Source organism: Pogoniulus pusillus, chromosome 5, assembly GCF_015220805.1.
Source record: "Pogoniulus pusillus isolate bPogPus1 chromosome 5, bPogPus1.pri, whole genome shotgun sequence".
In the NCBI taxonomy this organism is placed as follows: domain Eukaryota; kingdom Metazoa; phylum Chordata; class Aves; order Piciformes; family Lybiidae; genus Pogoniulus; species Pogoniulus pusillus.
In genome coordinates this window covers 40,556,999-40,578,235 of record NC_087268.1, presented here as the reverse complement: position 1 = coordinate 40,578,235, position 21,237 = coordinate 40,556,999, and the positions used below count along the sequence as shown (strand labels likewise).

At 44.0% G+C, this 21,237-nt stretch overlaps 1 protein-coding gene across 9 annotated transcripts in view; it reads left to right on the top strand.

Annotated features, from left to right (window-relative positions):
- MBNL2 (muscleblind like splicing regulator 2) overlaps window positions 1–21,237 on the top strand; it is a 135,094-nt gene that overhangs the window by 70,745 nt on the left and 43,112 nt on the right. For all 9 annotated transcript variants that reach the window (XM_064143875.1, XM_064143872.1, XM_064143874.1 and 6 more), the window contains exon 3: window positions 20,990–21,154. In XM_064143875.1, the coding sequence (XP_063999945.1) occupies window positions 20,990–21,154 (165 nt within the window). The remainder of the gene's footprint in view (window positions 1–20,989; window positions 21,155–21,237) is intronic.

The window sequence follows — 21,237 nt, the reverse complement described above, 5'->3', positions numbered from 1 at the left end:
AGGCCACACCTTGACCAGTTCTGTGTCCAGTTCAGAGCTCCTCAATTCAAGAGAGATGTTGAGGTGCTGGAAGGTGTCCAGAGAAGGGCAACAAAGCTGGTGAGGGGCCTGGAACACAAACCCTATGAGGAGAGGCAGGGGGTGTTTAGCCTGGAGAAGAGGAGGCTCAGGGGAGACCTCACTGCTGTCTGCAACTAGCTGAAGGGAGGCTGTAGCCAGGTGGGGCTTGGTCTCTTCTGCCAGGCAACCAGCAATAGAACAAGGGGACACAGTCTCAAGTTGTGGAGGGGTAGGTCTAGGCTGGATGTTAGGAGGAAGTTGTTGCCAGAGAGAGTGATTGGCATTGGAATGGGCTGCCCAGGGAGGTGGTGGAGTCACCATCCCTGGAGGTATTCAAGATAAGACTGTCTGAGGCACTTAGTGCCATGGTCTAGTTGACTGGACGGGGCTGGGTGCTAGGTTGGCCTGGATGCTCTTGGAGGTCTCTTCCAACCTGGTTGATTCTATGAATAAAACTAATAAGCTACATAAAAGTATGCTTGGTTTGCTTATGTATGGATAAACTCCACACATCCTATAGCATGTGGCTTGCCTATCAATGAGGCGGGGATGAGTACAGTCCTTTCAACCTCCTGCATCTTTTGCCTGTGTACTTGCAATCTATTTTGCAGTGCCTAGGGTGAGAGCTTTGCCCTCATATGGAGATGCTTCATCTGGCTCGGAGGTCTTCCAGAGGATCCCTGTGAATTTTAGGTTCCCACGCTGGTTTTGTTGATACCAACACTCACCCACACAGAGCAACTTATATGCCCTCAAGACTGGCCTGAAGATATGAAAACATCTTTAAAAGCAGATATATCTTTTCACTTTCATTGCTTTATTTATTAAGTAGTTTAGGATAAAGATTTAATAGCTTGAAGAGGGATGCTTTGTAGGCTGCCTTGTGAATGAGTGGTAGGTGGTAAATGACAGCTTGTGTCAGGAGCTGTATCTTTTGGGCATGGTTTTACATTATATTTGACAAAACCTAACTCTAGTCTTGCTAATTAGCAATTAGCAAATTAGCAGCTAGTGATACATACACCACGCTTCATGTGGTCACTATTGCTTGAGAGAGTCCTCTCTGCTGCACTGGAAACATGTGATAAATATTGCTGAGGACTACAGGCTGCTTAAAGCAGTTAAATGCTTTATAAAGTTTAAATATGTGAGTGTTAAATTTGTAGAATGGTCTAAATCCCCTCTTGCCCTCTCTCCTTCCAGACACTGAATCCCCAGTGATTAAGTAAGGGAGTTGGTTAAACCCTGTCTAGATGCTGCATAGTGATCTCATGTTTTGACTATTTCTTCTGATGAATGGTGCTCATCCATCATGATTTTTCTTCACTAAAAAGCAGCAGGATGGGGGAAAAAAAACCAGCAAAACAACCAACACTGATTTGGCCATTTAAATACTTTGTTTTCCAGACTTTCTGTAATTACAAAGGCTTTTTGAAAAATCTGAATCAAGTTTGTTTCAATTATGATTAACATTTTAACCTGAGTGTCCTTCAGATTGAATTTGACATGCCATGGCAATTGTAATCACTTTATGGTGTGCGTGTCAGGCAAATAAAAATAGACAAGAGAAACAAATGCTTCATGGTTCCTGGCAGGGAAAGAGCCGCTCTTGTGAAAAGCATGAGATCATGATGCTTGCCTGCCTCCCTTCTCGCCTCCCTTCTTGCCTGCCTTCCTTTTTCTTCCATTGAACATTGGTTTGTGAAATTATAGTTCAATGTATTCTACAGCCTTCTGACATTTATAAATAATATCCAAACCAAGGTTCTGCAATGTGTCTGTGATGAATGATTTTCCTGGGAATGAGGAGGGTGTGCTTCAGACACCCTGCCAGGCCAGGTAGTGAGCCAAATACATTTTCAAAGTCCTTTAGTTTTGAGGACTTGGTGGTTGTGGTCTTCTGCTTCCTGGTCCAGAGACCAGGTTCTTAGTACTTTTGTTCTTTTCTGCTTGGGAACAGAAAGAGACGTCTGTCAACCATAGGTAGTATAATAGAATCATAGAATCCTAGAATGGTCTAGGTTGGAAGTGACCTCAGAGATCATCTAGTTCCAACCCCCTGCCATAGGGAGCTTGGAACAGGTCACTCAAGTCTCATCCAACCTGGCCTTGAACACCTTCGAAGAGGGAGCACCCACAACCTCCCCGGGCAACCTGTTCCAGTGTCTCACTACCCTCACTGAAAAGAACTCTTTCCTAACATCTAGTTTAAATCTCCCCTCTTCCAGTTTAAACCTATTACCTCTCGTTCTTTCATTACAAGACCTTGTAAATAGTTCCTCCCCAGCCTTCCTGTAGGCCCCCTTCAGATACTGGAAGGATACTATAAGGTCTCCTTGAAGCTTTTTCTTCTCCAGGCTGAAGAGCCCCAACTCTTGTAGCCTGTCCTCATAAGGAGGTGCTCCAGCCCTCTGATCATCTTTGTGGCCCTTCTCTGGACTCACTCCAACAGTACAATGTCTTTCTTGTGCTGAGGGCTCCAGAACTGCACACCGTACTCCAGGTGGGGTCTGATGAGAGCAGAGTAAAGAGGGAGAATCACCTCCCTTGCCCTGCTGGCAATGCTTCTCTTGATGCAGCCCATGACATAGTTGGTCTTTACCTAAAGTTTCTCACTTAGTTGTTGTTGCCATTCTGTTGTGAAAAGCAGTAATGGGAGCCTTGGCCATGTGCTTGGTTTCTAACCACATCATGCCTCTTCCTCCTTGGCATCTGAAAAACGGGAAGCATTTGTCAAGAAGTTGTTTGATGGGAATCTGCATTTTGTGACTGCTGCTCCGATAAGGTACAGGCACTGAAAATTCTTTGCCCAAAAAAGAAAGTCATAAATCACATGGTCCTTTGGTTCCTCTTTGGAGAACACTATTTCAGTCTCTGTGTTAATTTCTCCTGAGAAACAGATGAGAGTGGTGCCAAACCTGTGAAGGCTTCTGAGAGATATAGGCACTGAAAGCGATCAGTGGTTCTTGTTGCAGGGAAGCCTTCTTGTCTCCTGTGGAAACTTCAAGGGGAAGGAAAAACAAGTCACAAAGATGATTCCTTTAAATGAGTTTGCATATTTCATAGTACAACTTGTAATGGGCTGTCGATACTTGATAAAATTCTTTTACCTGCTAAGAATTAAGGTAGGAAGGTATCATCTTCAAAATGCTGAAGAAAACAAATCAGAGGAGTCCTTGTTAAACTTAAATGGTCATGATGTTTTTCCTTTCCACATCGATCATTAGGGCTTTGCTGTAACACTGGAAAGATTTGGTACACTACTGCACAATCCCTTCTGATGCAATTTGAAATACAACAAAGAATTTGTCTTGAGGTTATGTCCAAATGCTTATATTCTCCAGAATATAAGGCATTGTATTCTCCAGAACACTCTGGTAACTATCGTCTGTGGAGTGCATCAGCTGGGATGTGAAATGACTACTTCTATTTGCCATTGGAATGGGCTGCCCAGGGAGGTAGTAAAGTTGCTGTCCCTGGAGGTGTTCAAGAAAAGCCTGGATGAGGCACTTAGTGCCATGGTCTAGTTGATTGGATAGGGCTGGGTGCTAGGTTGTATTGGATGATGTTGGAGGTCTCTTCCAACCTGGATTCTATGATTAAAGTACTTCTGGACAAATGATCCAGTAGATTTAATCTTTAACACGTTGCCAAATATTTTGTTTCTTATAATTGTATTCAAATACTTTTATTTCTCCATTAGTGCATTGAGTTTCTGTGGTTATTAGCCTTTGGTTGAGGCATGCATGAGTGTTTTATTACAAATAATGTGCCATCATCAGTACCTGAATTTAATCTGCCCCATCACTTCATTTTCTGTGGTTTCTAAGTCTCTCAAAATGCAGTTATCTGGGCTGAAACATGAGTGGCTTACTCACAGTGTTTATTTAAAGTTTCAGTGAAACTCTTCAAGCATTTTTGAGAAACAGTCAAGATGCAAATAACTTGTTTCTCCTTTTTAAGTGCATCTTAAAGCTGTTTCAAAAATAAACTTGACTTCTTGTTGTTTACAGCTGAACCTCAAGATCCAGCAGCAGCATTGCTCTGATATCAGTAATCTGCCTTATGCTGTTTTTGAGAAATTTCATCCAAGTTTGGTCATTTTCTGTGTGTGAAAGCTCACCATTTATGCACAACTAGTAGAGGCTGTGTGTGGGCTGGTGTGCATGTAAGACAGACTCTGTGTGCAGAGCTAGCTTCAAGCTGAGGAGCGAGCACAGCTCTTAATGCATTTGCTCCATTTAGGTGTCAGGCACTGCTGCCTGGAGTGTATAAGAGGTGATACTAAAGGTAAGGAGAGATAGAGCAAGAACAGAGCTGGGACGAGGTGGGAGCTCACCCAGTTGAAATCACAGAATCATAGAATCAACCAGATTGGAAGAGACATCCAAGATCATCCAGTCCAAACTAGCACCTAGCCCTATCCAATCCATGCCAGACCATGGCACTAAATGCCTCATCCTGTCTGTTCTTCAACACCTCCATGGACGGTGACTCCACCACCTCCCTGGGCAGCAATGGGTGGAAGCCAAGAGTTGAGGCAATTATGCTGGGGATATGTTGTCCAGGTGACATTATCTTGCACTCTTCTCCAGCCTTACATTTTTCCTCCATCTCAGTAATGTACATCACTGATGGTGTTTTGGAGTTGTGATGGCATGTGGAGGTGGTCACATCTCCATCCAGAGGGTGCCGATGCAGTAAACAAAGCAGGCAGTGGCAGAGCTGGCAGGAGTTGGTCTTCCAATCAAGCACTCACTGTTCTTCTGTAGACCAGCAGGTGAGTTCCTGAAACTAGCATCTTCACCACTAGCTCTTCAGTGGCTGGGCTCTCCAAACCCAAAAGCAGTACGAGTCTAGTGGAGCACTTTTATGTGCCATGTAGATGCAATGGCAAAGTGGAAGAAGGGCAGAGATCTGCAGCTGAAAACCACAGACATTTCTCAGCTCTTTATTTGGTCTCAGTTTATTCTGTGTAGAGTGAGAGTAGTGCTGTCTAGTCTCAGAAGAAGACAGAAAAATCCATTAACTATTTTAATGGAGCCATTCCCAATGTGATCCTACAGAACTAGCTTTATGGATGGGCCCAAAAGGAGGTGAATATCTTGCATTTGATCCAGGAGATAGATGAACATGCATTAGACTTCTACTATCCACTGACAGTCAGGATTAAAAGAAGTACCCTTCAACTGGCAGTGTAAAGGAGGCTGTGTAAAATAATAGGTGCAGTCATGTAATTGAGGTTGGTATCACCACATTTACTCAGGATCTAATGAAGACAGGTACCAGGGACATTGGAATACACTGACAGTGTCATCCTAGTATAATAAATGGTATTGGAGTCCACAGTGTGTCCATTCCCTTGAATATCATGGATGTATGTGTTGGAAAACCTATTTTAATTTAAGATTAACTTAGAATTTCATTTCATCAGAGCTGAATCTATATTAAGGAAGAGAATAATTATCTGCTCCTTCAACAAAGTATCGAGAAGGTATAAGCACTCTCAAGACCACAATCACATATTCTAGTACTTAAATGAATATAGCATTCAAGGAAGGTAATAAGACATCTTAATGTGTCTTATCTTTTCTCATAACCATGATTTAGCTCTCTGATTCTGTAAGCCAGCATTTGAGATAAATGTAGCTGCATTATACTTCTTGCAAATTTTGCTGGATCTTCTAGAAGCTTCTTAATACTGGGTGGAGGAGGACAGCTAGAACTTTAGCAAAAAGCAGTGAGGTTTTTTTGGGTTACTGGGATGCCAGGTCTTCATTCTTTCCACTTGATTGAATTTCTGGACCTCTTACCACCACCTCCTCCTCTTTCCTTTTTTTTTTTTTTGGAGCTGAGCTAGCTTGTTGATTGTTTGGGTATTTCTCATTCCTAAGACTCATGTCCTTCTGCTTTGAGGCAGAGGTCTCACTACCCTTTCTGCTGGTAGTGCTTGTTTTCTTGTTTCCTGGTGAGGGAAAGCTGAGGATTTCAAGAAAAGATAGGAACTGAAACATATCACTGATGTTAAGAAACCAGTTCCCAGAAGAGGAAGGGCATGGGCTGACTATAGAAAAGTTAGGAAAGATGTCTGCCCTATGAGGACAGGCTGAGGGAGCTGGGGTTGTTTAGCCTGGAGAAGAAGACACTCAGGGGGGACCTCATTGCTGCCTACAACTACCTGAAGGGAGGTTGTAGCCACATGGGGGGTTGGTCTTTTCTCCCAGGCAACCAGCAATAGAACAAGGGGACACAGTCTCAAGTTGTGCCAGGGGAGGTCTAGGCTGGATGTTAGGAGGAAGTTCTTCCCAGAGGGAGTGATTGACATTGGAATGGGCTGCCCAGAGAGGTGGTGGAGGCACTGTCCCTGGAGGTGTTGAAGCAAAGCCTGGCTGAGGCACTTAGTGCCATGGTCTGGTTGACTGGCTAGGGCTGGGTGCTAGGTTGGCCTGGATGCTCTTGGAGGTCTCTTCCAACCTGGTTGATTCCATGATTATGATTCTAGGAAAAGACTGGATGAGGCACTTAGTGCCATGGTCTGGTTGATTGGATAGGGCTGGATGCTAGGTTGGACTGGATGATCTTGGAGGTCTCTTCCAACCTGGTTGACTCTATACATTTTGCTTTGCAGGTCAAGCACACTTGGTTGGTCTCTACTAGGTGGTCTCATAATGATTAGGTGTCTTGTCATCTTGGCAATTTCTTTGCCACTTGCCTTACAGTTCTGGGTAGTATGGGGCATTTAAGATGTGGCTCTTCTTTGGAAATGCAAATATATTTTAACTTTTTAAGGAGCATTTAATTTGTGCTTTTTAACGCAGTTCCAAATACGTGGAGTTTCTAAAACACCAAGATGTTTCTGTGTATTTTCAGCAGCTTTCCAGCGAGTGGAAAGATGGTGTCAGACTCCAGCCCTTGCTGGGCTGTTCCAAGAATGAAGCCAAGGATTTATTAGTAAAGTGGTTATGGTTTTGACACTGTTGCTGAGAGTGAGTAAACACTGCTCCTCTGCACAGGGGCAAGACAGGGTATTTCCACCTGCATGATTATGTAAGGTGACCTCCATAATCTGTGTATTGAACTCAGAGATTGCTTTTTCCTTTTGTTTCTATAGCAGTTGACCCAGAAAGTGTGAAATCTCCTACAGGAAAAAGGCCCAGTAAGGTCCATCTGGACTAGTAGCTCTGACTCATTGCACACACGAGTGCAGGGTGGCCTAGCTGGGATGAAAATGTCCCTGCAAGGAGAAGCAGAAGGGCTTGCCAGTGACAGATCAGGTCACCCCTGTAGCTGTTCATAGCTGCTGGGCATCCAGCTTGAGAGCTGGAGGAGCTGTGACATGGCAGTAGACAAGGTTATCACTTGCTCCCAGTACATTAGGTTGTCACTTCTGCCTTGCACACCTGTGTGGTCTCATGGTACACAAGGGACTTAACACATCATGCTGATACCTTCACCATATGGTGGAAATCTTCCAAATAATGGGTGTTTTTCAAATCTCTTTTGATTCTCTGCCACTCTCAAACAAAGCATCTTCTCAAGGCTTCCTTTGGCAGGTACCTTGCTGTAGGAAGCTAACGTGGTTGGTTTTATGTCATTCTCCTCCTGTTTCCTTCTGGTCTAGTCCGCTGGGCCCCTTACTGCCAAGGCATCTCTACTGCTCCCTTTTGATGCTATGTAACAGATTTATGGCTTTTTCCGAGGCACTTTAAGATTCCTGCTGTATTGTTGAGAGAGTCATTGTCAGCTTACTAGCCTGTTGCCTGATCCTTGCTGTGCTGCTCATTTAAGCCCATGGGCATCCCAGCAGCAAAGATCTATCCTCACTATGGGGTGGTTGTGGGCAGGAGGTGGTTGCTCTCTTCTCTCAGGTGGCCAGCACCAGAACGAGAGGACACAGCCTCAAGCTACACCAGGGGAAATTTAGGCTGGAGGTGAGGAGAAAGTTCTTCACTGAGAGAGTCATTGGACACTGGAATGGGCTGCCCGGGGAGGTGGTGGAGTCGCCGTCCCTGGAGCTGTTCAAGGCAAGGTTGGATGTGGCACTTGGTGCCATGGTCTAGCCTTGAGCTCTGTGGTAAAGGGTTGGACTTGATGATCTGTGAGGTCTCTTCCAACCCTGATGGTACTGTGATACTGTGTGATACTATTTGCTCTCTTTTCTAATCTGTTTTAAATGGAGTACATGTGGCCTGAATGTTGCAGGGCATAGTGCATGTGCTGAGACATGGTAGCTTCCCTTCACAGGCCACCAAGAGAGAAATGAGATGTCTCAGGGCTTGTCTGTCAGTTCCACAGTTATCTTTGCCTACTTTTTCACTGCCAGTTGTGTTTCCAAACCAAAGGAGTTTCATCTCAGTCACGTCCATATGAGCACACTTGCACTAAAGTCAGCATACCACTGCTTGAAGGCTTTCATAAGAATTGCAAAGGAAGGGGGTAAAGAGGTGCATCAGGAAACAGTATCATGCCATACCCAACTTCTTGCTTGTTCTTCTGCTACGCCGCTCTTGTCTTTTCCCTGAAGAGCTGACCTGCAGTGAAACAATTTACCTTCCTTTACTGGATTTATTTCTGGAATGGCTGTTTTTGTCCGCTCTTGAAATTCTGGGACAAGTTGAAGAAAATTGCCTCTTTCCAAGCTTTTATCTTCTTTTACAGTTCAGTCAAATTAAACTTAACGGTAGAGTATGTTGTTTGCCAGCCAAAACTCCCTGTCACCTCGAGTCACCGTGTGGTCCCGCCTGCAATTTGCATAGCTCTGACTTCCACGAGAACACTCCATCCTCGTGATGAGTGGGGACATTAAAGCTGCCCTGTTTGTAATGCTGTATCATGAGAGTACATAAAGGATTTGATTTTTTTTTTCTGTAATGCAGGAATCTGCAGATAGGTTGACTTCTCCTAATGGGCAGAGTTGGAGGGCTCAAATCATCATCTTGAGTTTCATGACAGGCTGCATCTTGTCCTTCCATGTGAGGAGCTATATTTTTGTTAGACCCTTGCACAAGGCAACTTTCCATCCTGTGAAGAGTCTCACCACCTGTATGATAGAAATGAGACATTTGGGGAATTTTAACTAAATGAGGACATGCTTCCCTCTGCCTTCTTTATTTTCATTCCATAGGAGTCTTCCTCTATTCCTTTACATTGGCTGCTTGCTTCACATTTCATGAAAGTTGCCTGAGTATATTAGAGATCTGCTTCAAAGATTGTCTGGTTGCTTGGGATATACTGCACCAAACATAAAGCTTAGATAAAAACAACTGGTTTAGACTTAGAGTGCTAATGAGGGGTGAAAATAGCAAAAGAAAAAGGAGCCGTGTGATTAGGGAAGAAATCATCTTTATTTCCCTGTTATTCTCAAATTATTTTCATGGCAGTAAACACAGAAGTAAAATAAATCAGTCTTAGTTTAAACTGCCTTTTCTTTGTTTGAATTCACTTTGGCTTTTTTTTTTTAGAAGTAATCTGGAGGATGTCAAAGGACTTACAGTTTAATAAGTTAGCTCTTTTTTTTTGGCATGTGCAGTATCTGTTTGAATTCTTTCTCTTTCCAGCAACTTAATACTGAGTATACTTCCCTTGATATTACTGTCTACAACTACCTGAAGGGGCATTGTAGCCAGGTGGGGGGTGGCCTCTTCTCCCAGGTAACCAGCAATAGAACAAGGGGACACAGTCTCAAGTTGTGCCAGGGTAGGTATAGGCTGGATATTAGGAAGAAGTTCTTCACAGAGAGAGTGATTTCCCATTGGAATGGGCTGCCCAGGGAGGTGGTGGAGGCACCGTCCCTGGGGGTCTTCAAGAAAAGCCTGGCTGAGGCACTTAGTGCCATGGTCTAGTTGATTGGTTAGGGCTGGGTGCTAGGTTGGACTGGATGATCTTGGAGGTCTCTTCCAACCTGGCTGATTCTATGATTCTATGATGTTGCAAGGCAAATTATTACACTATTCTCTGTAGCCCACCCTTCTCAACATTTGTTTGGAAGAGCATCTTGAGAGACTCAGAGCTTTTTGTGCATTGCAAATGTGCACTTCAGTAGAACATTTTGTCTTTTCCCATTTAGATAAATACCTCCTATTAAGTATTTAGTGTTAAGACTCTTACATGATTTAGATCTTTCAGCTTTTTTGCAAGACTTCCATTTTTCTTCAGTATTTTTCTGGGGTTTCTGTCAGCTACAGGCAGTTCTTATTCTCTAACCTCATGAATAAAAATGATCATTTTTGTAGTATCAACTTTTAAGTTTCTTTCCAAAAAGAAAAAAAAGGAATATTGCAAGAGCAGCTAAGGGGTTTTGTTAGCTGATTGCAAACTGAATCAAGGCGAAGTCACCTGAGAATTTTTTGCCTTCTTTTCCTTTTCTACTTTAAAGTAAGAAATGGAATTTGCCTTTACTTTTTCCTGAAGTGGAAATGTGTAGGTGTGAATAAATATGTATGCATGCTCACTAATGTCAGTGGGCAGACTTGCAAGGTGCTTTTTTAGACATACAGAATTAAATTCTCAGCAAAGTTTTTAAGTTGTTATTATTGGTGGGGTGTTTGTTTGTTTGTTTGTTTGGTGGTGGAGTTCTTTTTCCAGGAAAACAGATCCTACAGCTGAAATAGTTCAAGTGTAATACAAGAGGTGCTTGTGGCTTTTTAAAACACATTTTTACCTTTTTTTTTCCTTTGAGTTTTTGTGAATATTTTTTTCTTTTTTTTTTTCTTTGAGTTTTTGTGAATATTTTTTACTTTTTTTTTTCTTTGAGTTTTTGTGAATATTTTTTACTTTTTTTTTCTTTGAGTTTTTGTGAATATTTTTTAACTTTTTTTTTCTTTGCTTTTTTTTTGTGAATACTCTTTTAATTTTTTTTCGTTGAGTTTTTCTGCTTTTAAAGTGTTAATGGCAGCAAGCGACATTTGAGGCATCAAAACTCTCCACCAAGAGCTTATTATTTCTCTTAAAAGTGCAGTTTGTTCCTCTTGAAATTATTTTTCATTTCCTCATATAGAATCATAGAGTCAACCAGGTTGGAAGAGACCTCCAAGATCATCCAGTCCAACCTAGCACCCAGCCCTATCCAGTCAACTAGACCATGGCACCAAGTGCCTCATCCAGACCATGGCACTAAGTGCTTCATCCAGTCTTCTCTTGAATTATGTCTTATTTTTGTGATGGGGCATCTTATTTTCTGATCTCTTTTCCTTTCTATAAAATTAGGTGCAATTCTCCTTAGGCTGAAGATGCCACCTTTTCATCAGCATCTGTATTTGCACGCTGACTCTAGATGCAAAATTATGCAAGACTCAAAAAACCTGTGAAGCTTTTTGTGTACCATAAGAAAGAAATAAAGTGCTGTTACATTTAAAAAAACCCTATGACTAGTCATTCTTAAGGCTTAGCTAAATCCCCTAAGTCCTTGCACATATGCTTAGCTCTCTGCACGCATGTGTAGTCCCACAGGCTGTGTGAGATGGTGCATACATTCACAGCAAGAGCAAAGGGAGTATTTCAGTGGAGGTGTGATATCTGGGTATTTTTTTATTTTCTCAGAGAAGTTAGGAAGCAGATAGACTTGCATAGGAAAATTGAATTCCCACACAGTGGTGTTAGATGGAAAATCATAGAATCATAGAATCAACCAGGTTGGAAGGGACCTCCAAGATCATCCAGTCCAACCTATCCCCCAACCCTATCCAGTGAACCAGACCATGGCACTGAGTGCCTCATCCAGTCTTCTCTTGAACACCTCCAGGGATGGCAACTCCACCACCTCCCTGGGCAGCCCATTCCAATGCCAATCACTCTTTCTGGCAAGAACTTCCTCCTAACATCCAGCCTAGACCTCCCCTGGCACAACTTGAGACTATGTCCCCTTGTTCTGTTGCTGGTTGTCTGGGAAAATGAAGCCTAGTATTGAAAGTACTGTTGGTGGTAGAGCTCTTGTGTTGAAATATATAAGGCAATGCATAAATGCATTTTCCTATATGAATAAACCCTCAGCATTTCCTTTGTTTTGGTTTTGTTTGTTTTGTTGTAGGTTGGTTTGTTGGTTTTTTTTTATTTCTGTATTTGAGAAATAATGTTTTAACTGGAGTGTTAGAGTTAGTGTGGCAGTCTGTGGACAGGAACAGGAGCTTAAGTATCTCTAAATACCCTGCCCTTCTATTGACTGGATCTAATTTTAGCCCTAGGGAGCTGGGGATTATTGGAATTGAGAAGTTCCTGATTTATGCAATGGTAAAATTGTTAAATTGACTGGGTGAGGCCACACATGTTCCCAACTATAATTTGCTGAAGGGCTGCCGAGGAAGGGTCCCAAAGGAGATGTAACAGTTTCTGCTTCTGTCAGGAACTCTTCCAGAGGAGTATTTACGGCTTAGGTACATCTTCCGCTGCTGACACTGCTCTCTTTGTGGCTGTTCTTGCCGTGTGCTGCCACCACCCCAGACATTGACCTGTGCTAGCTCTTGCTCTGCCGAGGTTTGAACAGCAGGTATTTAGTATCAGTATCAAGTGGATGATAGCTAGTTAACTAGCATGGCCACGGTTACCAATGCATTTATTATAACGTTTCTAAATGGAATTACAATGTATTTACAAGTACTCACATTAAAATGTGAGCTCATCTTTGCAAGCAGCATCTGCTGCTGGAGCTGCATCATAGAATCATAGAATCAACCAGGTTGGAAGAGACCTCCAAGATCATCCAGTCCAACCTAGCATCCAGCCCTATCCAGTCAACTAGACCATGGCACTAAGTGCCTCATCCAGGCTTTGCTTGAAGACCCCCAGGGACGGTGCCTCCACCACTTCCCTGGGCAGCCCATTCCAATGGCAAATCACTCTCTCTGGGAAGAACTTCTTCCTAATATCCAGCCTATACCTACCCTGGCACAACTTGAGACTGTGTCCCCTTGTTCTATTGCTGGTTGCCTGGGAGAAGAGGCCACCCCCCACCTGGCTACAATGCCCCTTCAGGTAGTTGTAGACAGTAATAAGATCACCCCTGAGCCTCCTCTTCTCCATCATACAGAAACTTGCTTTTAATTTATTTTTTTCCAGTAAGAGAGGTAGCTGTGACTTCAGATGATTATTAAATTTTAATAAATAAATACATATTTGGTGTTTCTTTTATGAATATTTGTATCTTAGAGTGTCTAGTTGGAAACAAGAGAATGTTGGGTGGTTTTGCCATCGTAGAACTACTTGCCCCCATAGGGCTGCGTATTTAATCCTGAGAGATCATACAATTTAATCTGCTTTTGTTAGTTTTAGCTCATTTTCTTAAGGCAAGAGGTTTTGCATAATTGCATGATCCATATTTTTGCCAGCAACATCCTTGTGCCCTAATAACTTTTGAACACACTGGACAGTTTTAAAGTGAACTTGCTGGAAGATGGTCTCTTAAAGGCATATCACAAAGGGTTATGAAAAAAGCAGTGTCTGGGTAGAAGAGGGAGACCCAGCCTAAGGATCCTCTTAAGGAAAGGGCTAGAGTGTGTGCTGAGCTGCTCCTGAGTGTGGTCTGCCACCCACATGCACGTTTTGGATAGCCCTTCAGGACATTCGTAGCTTGAGCAAGTTATATTTATCGCGTGAGTTGTTTCCTGGACTATAGTTAGGAAAAGTGGGAGGGTGTTCTGGAGTAGAGGGAAAGAGGAAAGTGAAATACAGGAGGAAGAATAGAGGTCAGTAGAGGGAGCTGGAAGCACTCTGGGGAGTGAGGTAAAGAACAAATGTCTGCAAGGAAGTGGGTCTCCCTTTTTCTGCTCCTTGTTAGATAACTTGTCTTTCAAAGGTGATGAGGTCTCTCATGTCATATGTTAGGCTGTGCTGTGAGATAGGGGAGGCATATTCTTATGTTTTCCTCTATTAGTATTAATAAATTGCTTTAATGAACTTCAAATTTATATGCTCAGATTCAAGCTGAACTTTCCTTATTTCAACTATTTAAGAGAATGATAAATAATTTGATTGGGTTGATGATGAATAACACTGCTGCTTTGATAGGCTGACAGGTAACCATGGCTGATGCCACCCCAAAGCATGAAGTAACACATGGAGGAAGTTTTAGTTTAGCTGGTATGATTATAAAAAAGCCTAGCATATATCCTACAGGGTTCAAACCTGAGCTAGGTACACTTAAAAAGGACAACATAACGATGTTGCATGCCAGTGTTCCTCCTGTAAGCGCAGCATTGAGACAGAAGGTTGTCCAAAGGTGCAGCCCAGCTCCTCACGGCTGTGCATGGTCCAAGGACGTGAGGCAGCTGGCATAAGCCACAACTAGATGGGTTAAGACTGGATATATGAAAAATTGTGATGGTTTGGGCTCTTATCCGCCCCCCCACACTTTTGGAATTGCCCCAGCTAACTCAGAAAGGCCTCCAGGAATATAAATGAAGCTATTTATTTTACAGCAGCAAATATACAAGCAGCTATTTACAGTATATACAGTTATATACAGAAATACACAAAGGATAAACAATACAAAAGCACAACTCCCCTCCCAGAAACCTGAGCCCCCAGGAGGGGCTCTCAAAACACCCCAACACCTCCCCTTGCCCTCTCAACCTTACCCCAGTTCTCAGAAAGAAAAGAGGTGCAGCCAAGAGGTTAGGGAGCAAGGTTAGTGGCAGCAAGGTTAATGAGATGCAGCTTTGTCAAAGCCCAGAAGCAAAGTGAGAGACAAAATGGAGAATGTTTACTTCTTCTTCCCAGAGTTCTCAGCGTGACTGTGAGAGAAGAGACACAACCAGGCAACCAGCAATAGAACAAGGGGACACAGTCTCAAGTTGTGCCAGGGTAGGTATAGGCTGGATATTAGGAAGAAGTTCTTCACAGAGAGAGTGATTCCCCATTGGAATGGGCTGCCCAGGGAGGTGGTGGAGGCACCGTCCCTGGGGGTCTTCAAGAAAAGCCTGGCTGAGGCACTTGGTGCCATGGTCTAGTTGACTGGATAGGGCTGGGTGCTAGGTTGGACTGGATGATCTTGGAGGTCTCTTCCAACCTGATTGATTCTGTGATTCTATGATTCTATGTTTACCTCTTCACTACCCATTATCTAGTTCTTTTACCAAAGCATTCCAGCTTGCTTCAAACTAGCACAAAAATCATCTTCATTGACAGAACAGCCAAGCAGTGGTTAAATTGTTCAGAAAGGCTGTGCAGGCTCATGGAAGTTTCCAAGACCTGAATGGAGCAACTTGATCTGACCACAAGAATGATCCTGCTCTGAGCATGTTGGACTGAGGACCTCTCGAGGTCCTTTCCAACCTGTATTAGCCTCTCTTTTTGACAAAAAAAAAACCAACTCCACCATATTGTGCTGCAGAACAGTATCTTACTGAAGTTTTGGATTGACTGTAGAGATTGGGACTGTCATGTTTTCTGTTAGACTTTTCTGATAAGCCTGCTAAGAATGCGCATTGACTCTTCTCTTGAAAGCAGAATTCAGAACCTGGGTGAAATGGCTGTGGATGATTCTTAGCTGAAGAGATGAAAGACAGATTGTTTTGCCCTTTTGTTTGCTTGCCTTTTTACTTAAATTCAAATACCTTATCTTTATGAAAGATAAAGGTAATTTTAGGAAGTAAAAATTAATTCATTATTATGCAGAAACAATTCCCAGCCTGGGCCTGGATGAGCCAGCAGTGTGCCCAGGTGGCCAAACCTGCCAATGGCATCCTGGCCTGCATCAGGAACAGTGTGGCCAGTAGGACAAGGAAGGTTACTCTTCCCCTGTACTCGACACTGGTCAGGCCACACCTTGAGTGCTGTGTCCAGTTCTGGGCCCCTCAATTCAAGAGAGATGTTGAGGTGCTGGAAGGTGTCCAGAGAAGGGCGACAAAGCTGGTGAGAGGCCTGGAACACAAACCCTATGAGGAGAGGCTGAGGGAGCTGGGGGTGTGCAGCCTGGAGAAGAGGAGGCTCAGGGGTGACCTCATTGCTGTCTACAACTACCTGAAGGGAGGCTGTAGCCAGGTGGGGCTTGGTCTCTTCTGCCAGGCAACCAGCAATAGAACAAGGGGACACAGTCTCAAGTTGTGCCAGGGGGAAGTATAGGCTGGATGTTAGGAGGCAGTTCTTGCCAGAGAGAGTGATTGGCATTGGAATGGGCTGCCCAGGGAGGTGGTGAACACCCTGGAGGTGTTCAAGAAAAGCCTGGCTGAGGCACTTAGTGCCATGGTCTAGTTAACTGGCATAGGGCTGGGTGCTAGGTTGGACTGGATGATCTTGGAGGTCTCTTCCAACCTGGTTGATTCTGTCATTCTATGAAACCAAGCCTCACTCCACAGACTTGATACTGAGGCATCCTATATTTAAAACACTCATTTTTCCCTCTGCATTTATTGTGAGGCCAGCTGCTGGCATACTTGTTTTTTGCAGGAATCCAAAGTGGGCTTTTACTGCAGATGTTGATCCAGCCAACGTGTTGCTGTGTTTTGTTTACTGTTGTCTGCTCCTGCATTTGGTTTGATATGTGCTTCTGTTTCAGTTGGATTTCATATTTGACTTTTTAATGAACAAAAAGATCCAAATGACACTACAAACATTCTTGCAATGATCAATATCTGGAAATCAGCCTCATCCCTCTCTTAAACTAACCTCATCAGGTCACAGGGACATGGAGCATTGGTTTAAAAAATGAATGAAAAGTTGCTTGCAGGCCTTTTCCTACAACCATTTTAAGTCCAAAAAGTGAAACTTGTCTCAGAATTTATCTAATTTTGGTGGCCAGGGTTGGATTAACCTGCTCACTGTTTTCATTGTTCATTCTGCTCTGGTTTATTTTGGGTCATTTAATTTCAACAAGGCTTGATCTGTTTATCGCACATTCTGTAGCAGCACGAAGGGGCCACACAGCTCTTTTATAGTATGTTCTTTGCTAAGCAGGAGCTCAAAATACTAGTAAATGAGGCACAGACATGGGTAAGTTTGAAGAGGACAGTACATTTTTGTAGGGTTGGGTTATTTTGGAGAGTTTTCTGAAATAGCCAATCTTTTGTGCGCTGTGGGTTGTTTTGGAGAGCTTGAAGCAATGGTGTATCCTAGCTGCGTGCTTTCAGAGTTGAGAGGGCTGGCTGAAGGCACTCCTCAGGCTTAAGGCACTTCAAAAGGCACTGTGGTTGAGTGTCCCTCTCAATTCTTATTTGAGGAGCACGTTTGTTTCCATAGCTAGATATTTCCATAGGAGTGTGCACTTGCAGCCCGGAGGGCCAGCCAAATCCTGGGCTGCATCAGAAGTGTGGCCAGAAGGTTTAGGGAGGTGGTTCTTCCCCTCTCCTCTGCTTTGCTGAGACCCCACCTGGAGTACTGCATCCAGTTCTGGAGCCCCCATTACAAGAAGGATATGGAGATGCTGGAGCATGTCCAGAGAAGGGCCACGAGGATGATCAGAGAGCTGGAGCACCTCTCCTATAAGGACAGCCTGAAAGAGTTGGAGCTGTTCAATCTGCAGAAGAGGAGGCTCTGAGATGACCTTCTTGTGGCCTTCTAGGATCTAAAGGGGGCCTACAGAAAAGCTGGGGAGAGACTTTTTAGGTTCTCGGGGAGTGACAGGACTAGGGGGAATGGAGCAAAGCTGGAGGTGGGGAGATTCAGACTGGACATGAGGAGGAAGTTGTTGAGCATGAGAGTGGTGAGAGGCTGGAATGGGTTTCCCAGGGAGGTGGTTGAGGCCCCATGCCTGGAGGTATCACAGTATCACAGTATCACCAAGGTTGGAAGAGACCTCACAGATCATCAAGTCCAACGCTTTACCACAGAGCTCAAGGCTAGACCATGGCACCAAGTGCCACGTCCAATCTTGCCTTGAAGTGCCCCAGGGACGGCGACTCCACCACCTCCCCAGGCAGCCCATTCCAGTGTCCAATGACTCTCTCAGTGAAGAACTTTCTCCTCACCTCGAGCCGAAATTTCCCCTGGCGCAGCCTGAGGCTGTGTCCTCTTGTTCTGGAGCTGGCCACCTGAGAGGTGTTTAAGGCCAGGCTGGATGGGGCTGTGGCCAACCTTCTCTAGGGTAGGGTGTCTCTGGGCATGGCAGGAGGGGTTGGAACTTGATGATCTTTGTGGTGCCTTCCAACCCTGACCCTATGATTCTGTGAATTTGATTTGAATTTGCTGGTTTAATTATCAGATTTGCTGTGTGAACCATTCATGTACGAGATGGGTTAAAGTTAAATAGACCTTACTTTAAAATGTCACAATAAGTTGGCCTCCTTAGCCAACACAAAATCTTATGCTCATTGCCTGTGCTAAGCATGCTGCAATTTAGCATTATCAAGGTGATGGCCGTGTTCCCCCAAATGGAAGTGCCAGTCTTCTTCCATGCCCATCAAATCACAACTATTTCTAGTTCTGCTCCTGCCAGCTGATGAAGTAATATTTCATTTGTGTACTCCATTAGACCAGGCAGCATTAGTGATTTGGACAACAGAAGTCGGAAGGGAGACATGGTGTCTTGAAAATGACTGCATTTATACTAGCATCTGTACAGCACCAAGAACTGTTCTTGAGAGCTGAGACCCGCTTTCTCTCCCTCCCTCTCTCTCCCTCCCTCTCTCTCCCTCCCTCTCTCTCCCTCCCTCTCTCTCCCTCCTCTCTCCTCTCTCCTCTCTCTCTCTCTCCTCTCTCTCTCTCCTCTCTCTCTCTCTCCTCTCTCTCTCTCTCCTCTCTCTCTCTCTCCTCTCTCTCTCTCTCTCCTCTCTCTCTCTCCTCTCTCTCTCCTCTCTCTCTCTCTCTCCTCTCTCTCTCCTCTCTCTCTCCTCTCCCCTCTCCCCTCTCTATCTCCCCTGTCCACTCTCTATCTCCCCTGTCTCTCTCCCCCTTCTCTCTCCCCTCTTTCTCTCCCCTCTCTCTCTCCCCTCTCTCTCTCTCCTCTCTCTCTCTTCTCTCCTCTGTCTCTCCTCTGTCTCTCTCCTCTGTCTCTCTCCCTCTCTTTAATTTTTCTGGCCACTGCCAGAAACATGAACACACTCCCGAGCAATAGCCAGTTCTGAAAAAAAAGGTGGTTCTCGACAGTTTAATAATGTAAAAATAGTTGTTTCAATTCCTGTTGGCCTTGGTGTGGGAGAACTTTCCTGAACATGTTTAACTCATTGCTTTGTAAGTTGTTACTGCGTCCTTGTGGCACATTAGAGGCAGAACCAGAAGTATTTTAATGTCTGAAATACAAAGTATAGTATTAATGCTGCTCTTCTGGGACGTTTGGAAGCATAGTGGAGGTTTTGTAGCAATATGTGTATGCATATGCAGTGTACGTGTCTACTGTGTGATGTTCTTGCACAGGGAACTTAATGTTTTTTTGGCTATAGGAGGGCATTCCTGTGTGGCTACGAGTTGTAAAGCCCTTATACCAGTGAATGGAAAGTCTAAAGAACCCTGAAAAAAAATCTAAATTCATAAATATACCTCTGTGCAAGTTGATTGTGTCAAATGCAATTTGATTAGTGCTCGAAGTCCTCTGGTCACAGCTCTTAAAAAATTGGTGACTGAGCTGTCATTGAGGAGCTTCTGACATCAGCATACCCTGCCCTGCAGCTGCACCACCTACTGATGCGTCCTGCAGTTTTCCTTTCTGAAGGAAAACCTCTCAGTGCACTTTGTGCTCCTCTGCCTGTGTTTTGGTCAGCGTGCACTGCTTATAAAAGTGTGCTCTATGTTCATCTCCACCAAAACAAGCCCACCCCTATCTTTATTGTCACATAATTGTCTACAAATTCCAGCTTTCAGGTTGATCAGGAGCTCTATTTTTGCCATGTACCTTCAGACTTAGCTCTATCCACTGCTTCTAAATATAGGCTGTGAAAGTACCAGCTTGACTTCTGTTCTCTTATACTTCAGTGGAAACAGCTCAAAATTGTGCTGATGTAATAAAAACAGGAGGCTTGAATACAGTGAACTGGAATAAGGGTGAGCATATGAGAGAACACAAGCAGAGAGTGACCTTAGATCCTTACTGCCATGAAGGCACAATTACTTTTTAATATTATGTACTTAAAACCTGTACTTCTCTTAAAGAAGATGTACATTTGTTATTCATAATGCAATGTCATTTATTAAACAATCAAACAAAACCCCAACACACTTATGTTATGGTAACAACAGATAATCTAGCCAAGATACCACAAGAGGCAGTTTAGAAAGTAGTCAGAATGTTAACTGTATAGCAGCAATCTGTACTTAACAGTGAAAATAGTGTTTCAAAGTCATTCCCTTTTTTCCTGGCCAGTAGCTGTAATGGTCCATCACAGGTAGTGGGCTAAGGCAGAGCTCAAGGCCATCAACTTTTCTCAGCTGGCCACATTGTTCTCAGGAATCATAGAATCAGCCAGGTTGGAAGAGACCTCCGAGATCATCCAGTCCAACCTAGCACCCAGCCCTAGCCAGTCAACTAGACCATGGCACTAAGTGCCTCAGCCAGGCTTTGCTTCAACACCTCCATAGACGACGTCTCCACCACCTCCCTGGGCAGCCCATTCCAATGCCAATCACTCTCTCTGCCAACAACTTCCTCCTAACATCCAGCCTGTACTTTCCCCCTGGCACAACTTGAGACTGTGTCCCCTTGTTCTATTGCTGGTTGCCTGGCAGAAGAGGCCACCCCCCACCTGGCTACAACCTCCCTTTAGGTAGTTGTAGACAGCAATGAGGTCTCCCCTGAGCCTCCTTTTTCTCCAGGCTAAACGTCCTCAGCTCCCTCAGTCTCTCCTCATAGGGTTTGTGTTCCAGGCCCCTCACCAGCTTTGTTGCCCTTCTCTGGACACGTTTCTGCACCTCAACATCTCTCTTGAATTGAGGGGCCCAGAACTGGAACTGGAAACAGGAAACACCCTGCATTTCATCAACTCTTCCTTAGCTCATGGTGTTAATATTTTGCTCAAAGGCATTGAGCTACCCTGAAAAGCAGGAGACTAATTAGTGTGACTTCTTCTTCCAGGGTCGTTGTACAAGGGAGAACTGCAAGTACCTTCATCCACCAACGCATTTAAAGACTCAACTGGAAATCAATGGCAGGAACAACTTAATCCAACAGAAAACTGCAGCAGCAATGCTTGCCCAGCAAATGCAGTTCATGTTTCCAGGGACACCAATACAACCAGTGGTAAGTAGATTTCTCTGATGGTGTAAATGGTAAGTAAAGTTGAAGACTATACTGAACTGCAAAAGCTCTCTAAATTAGTATCA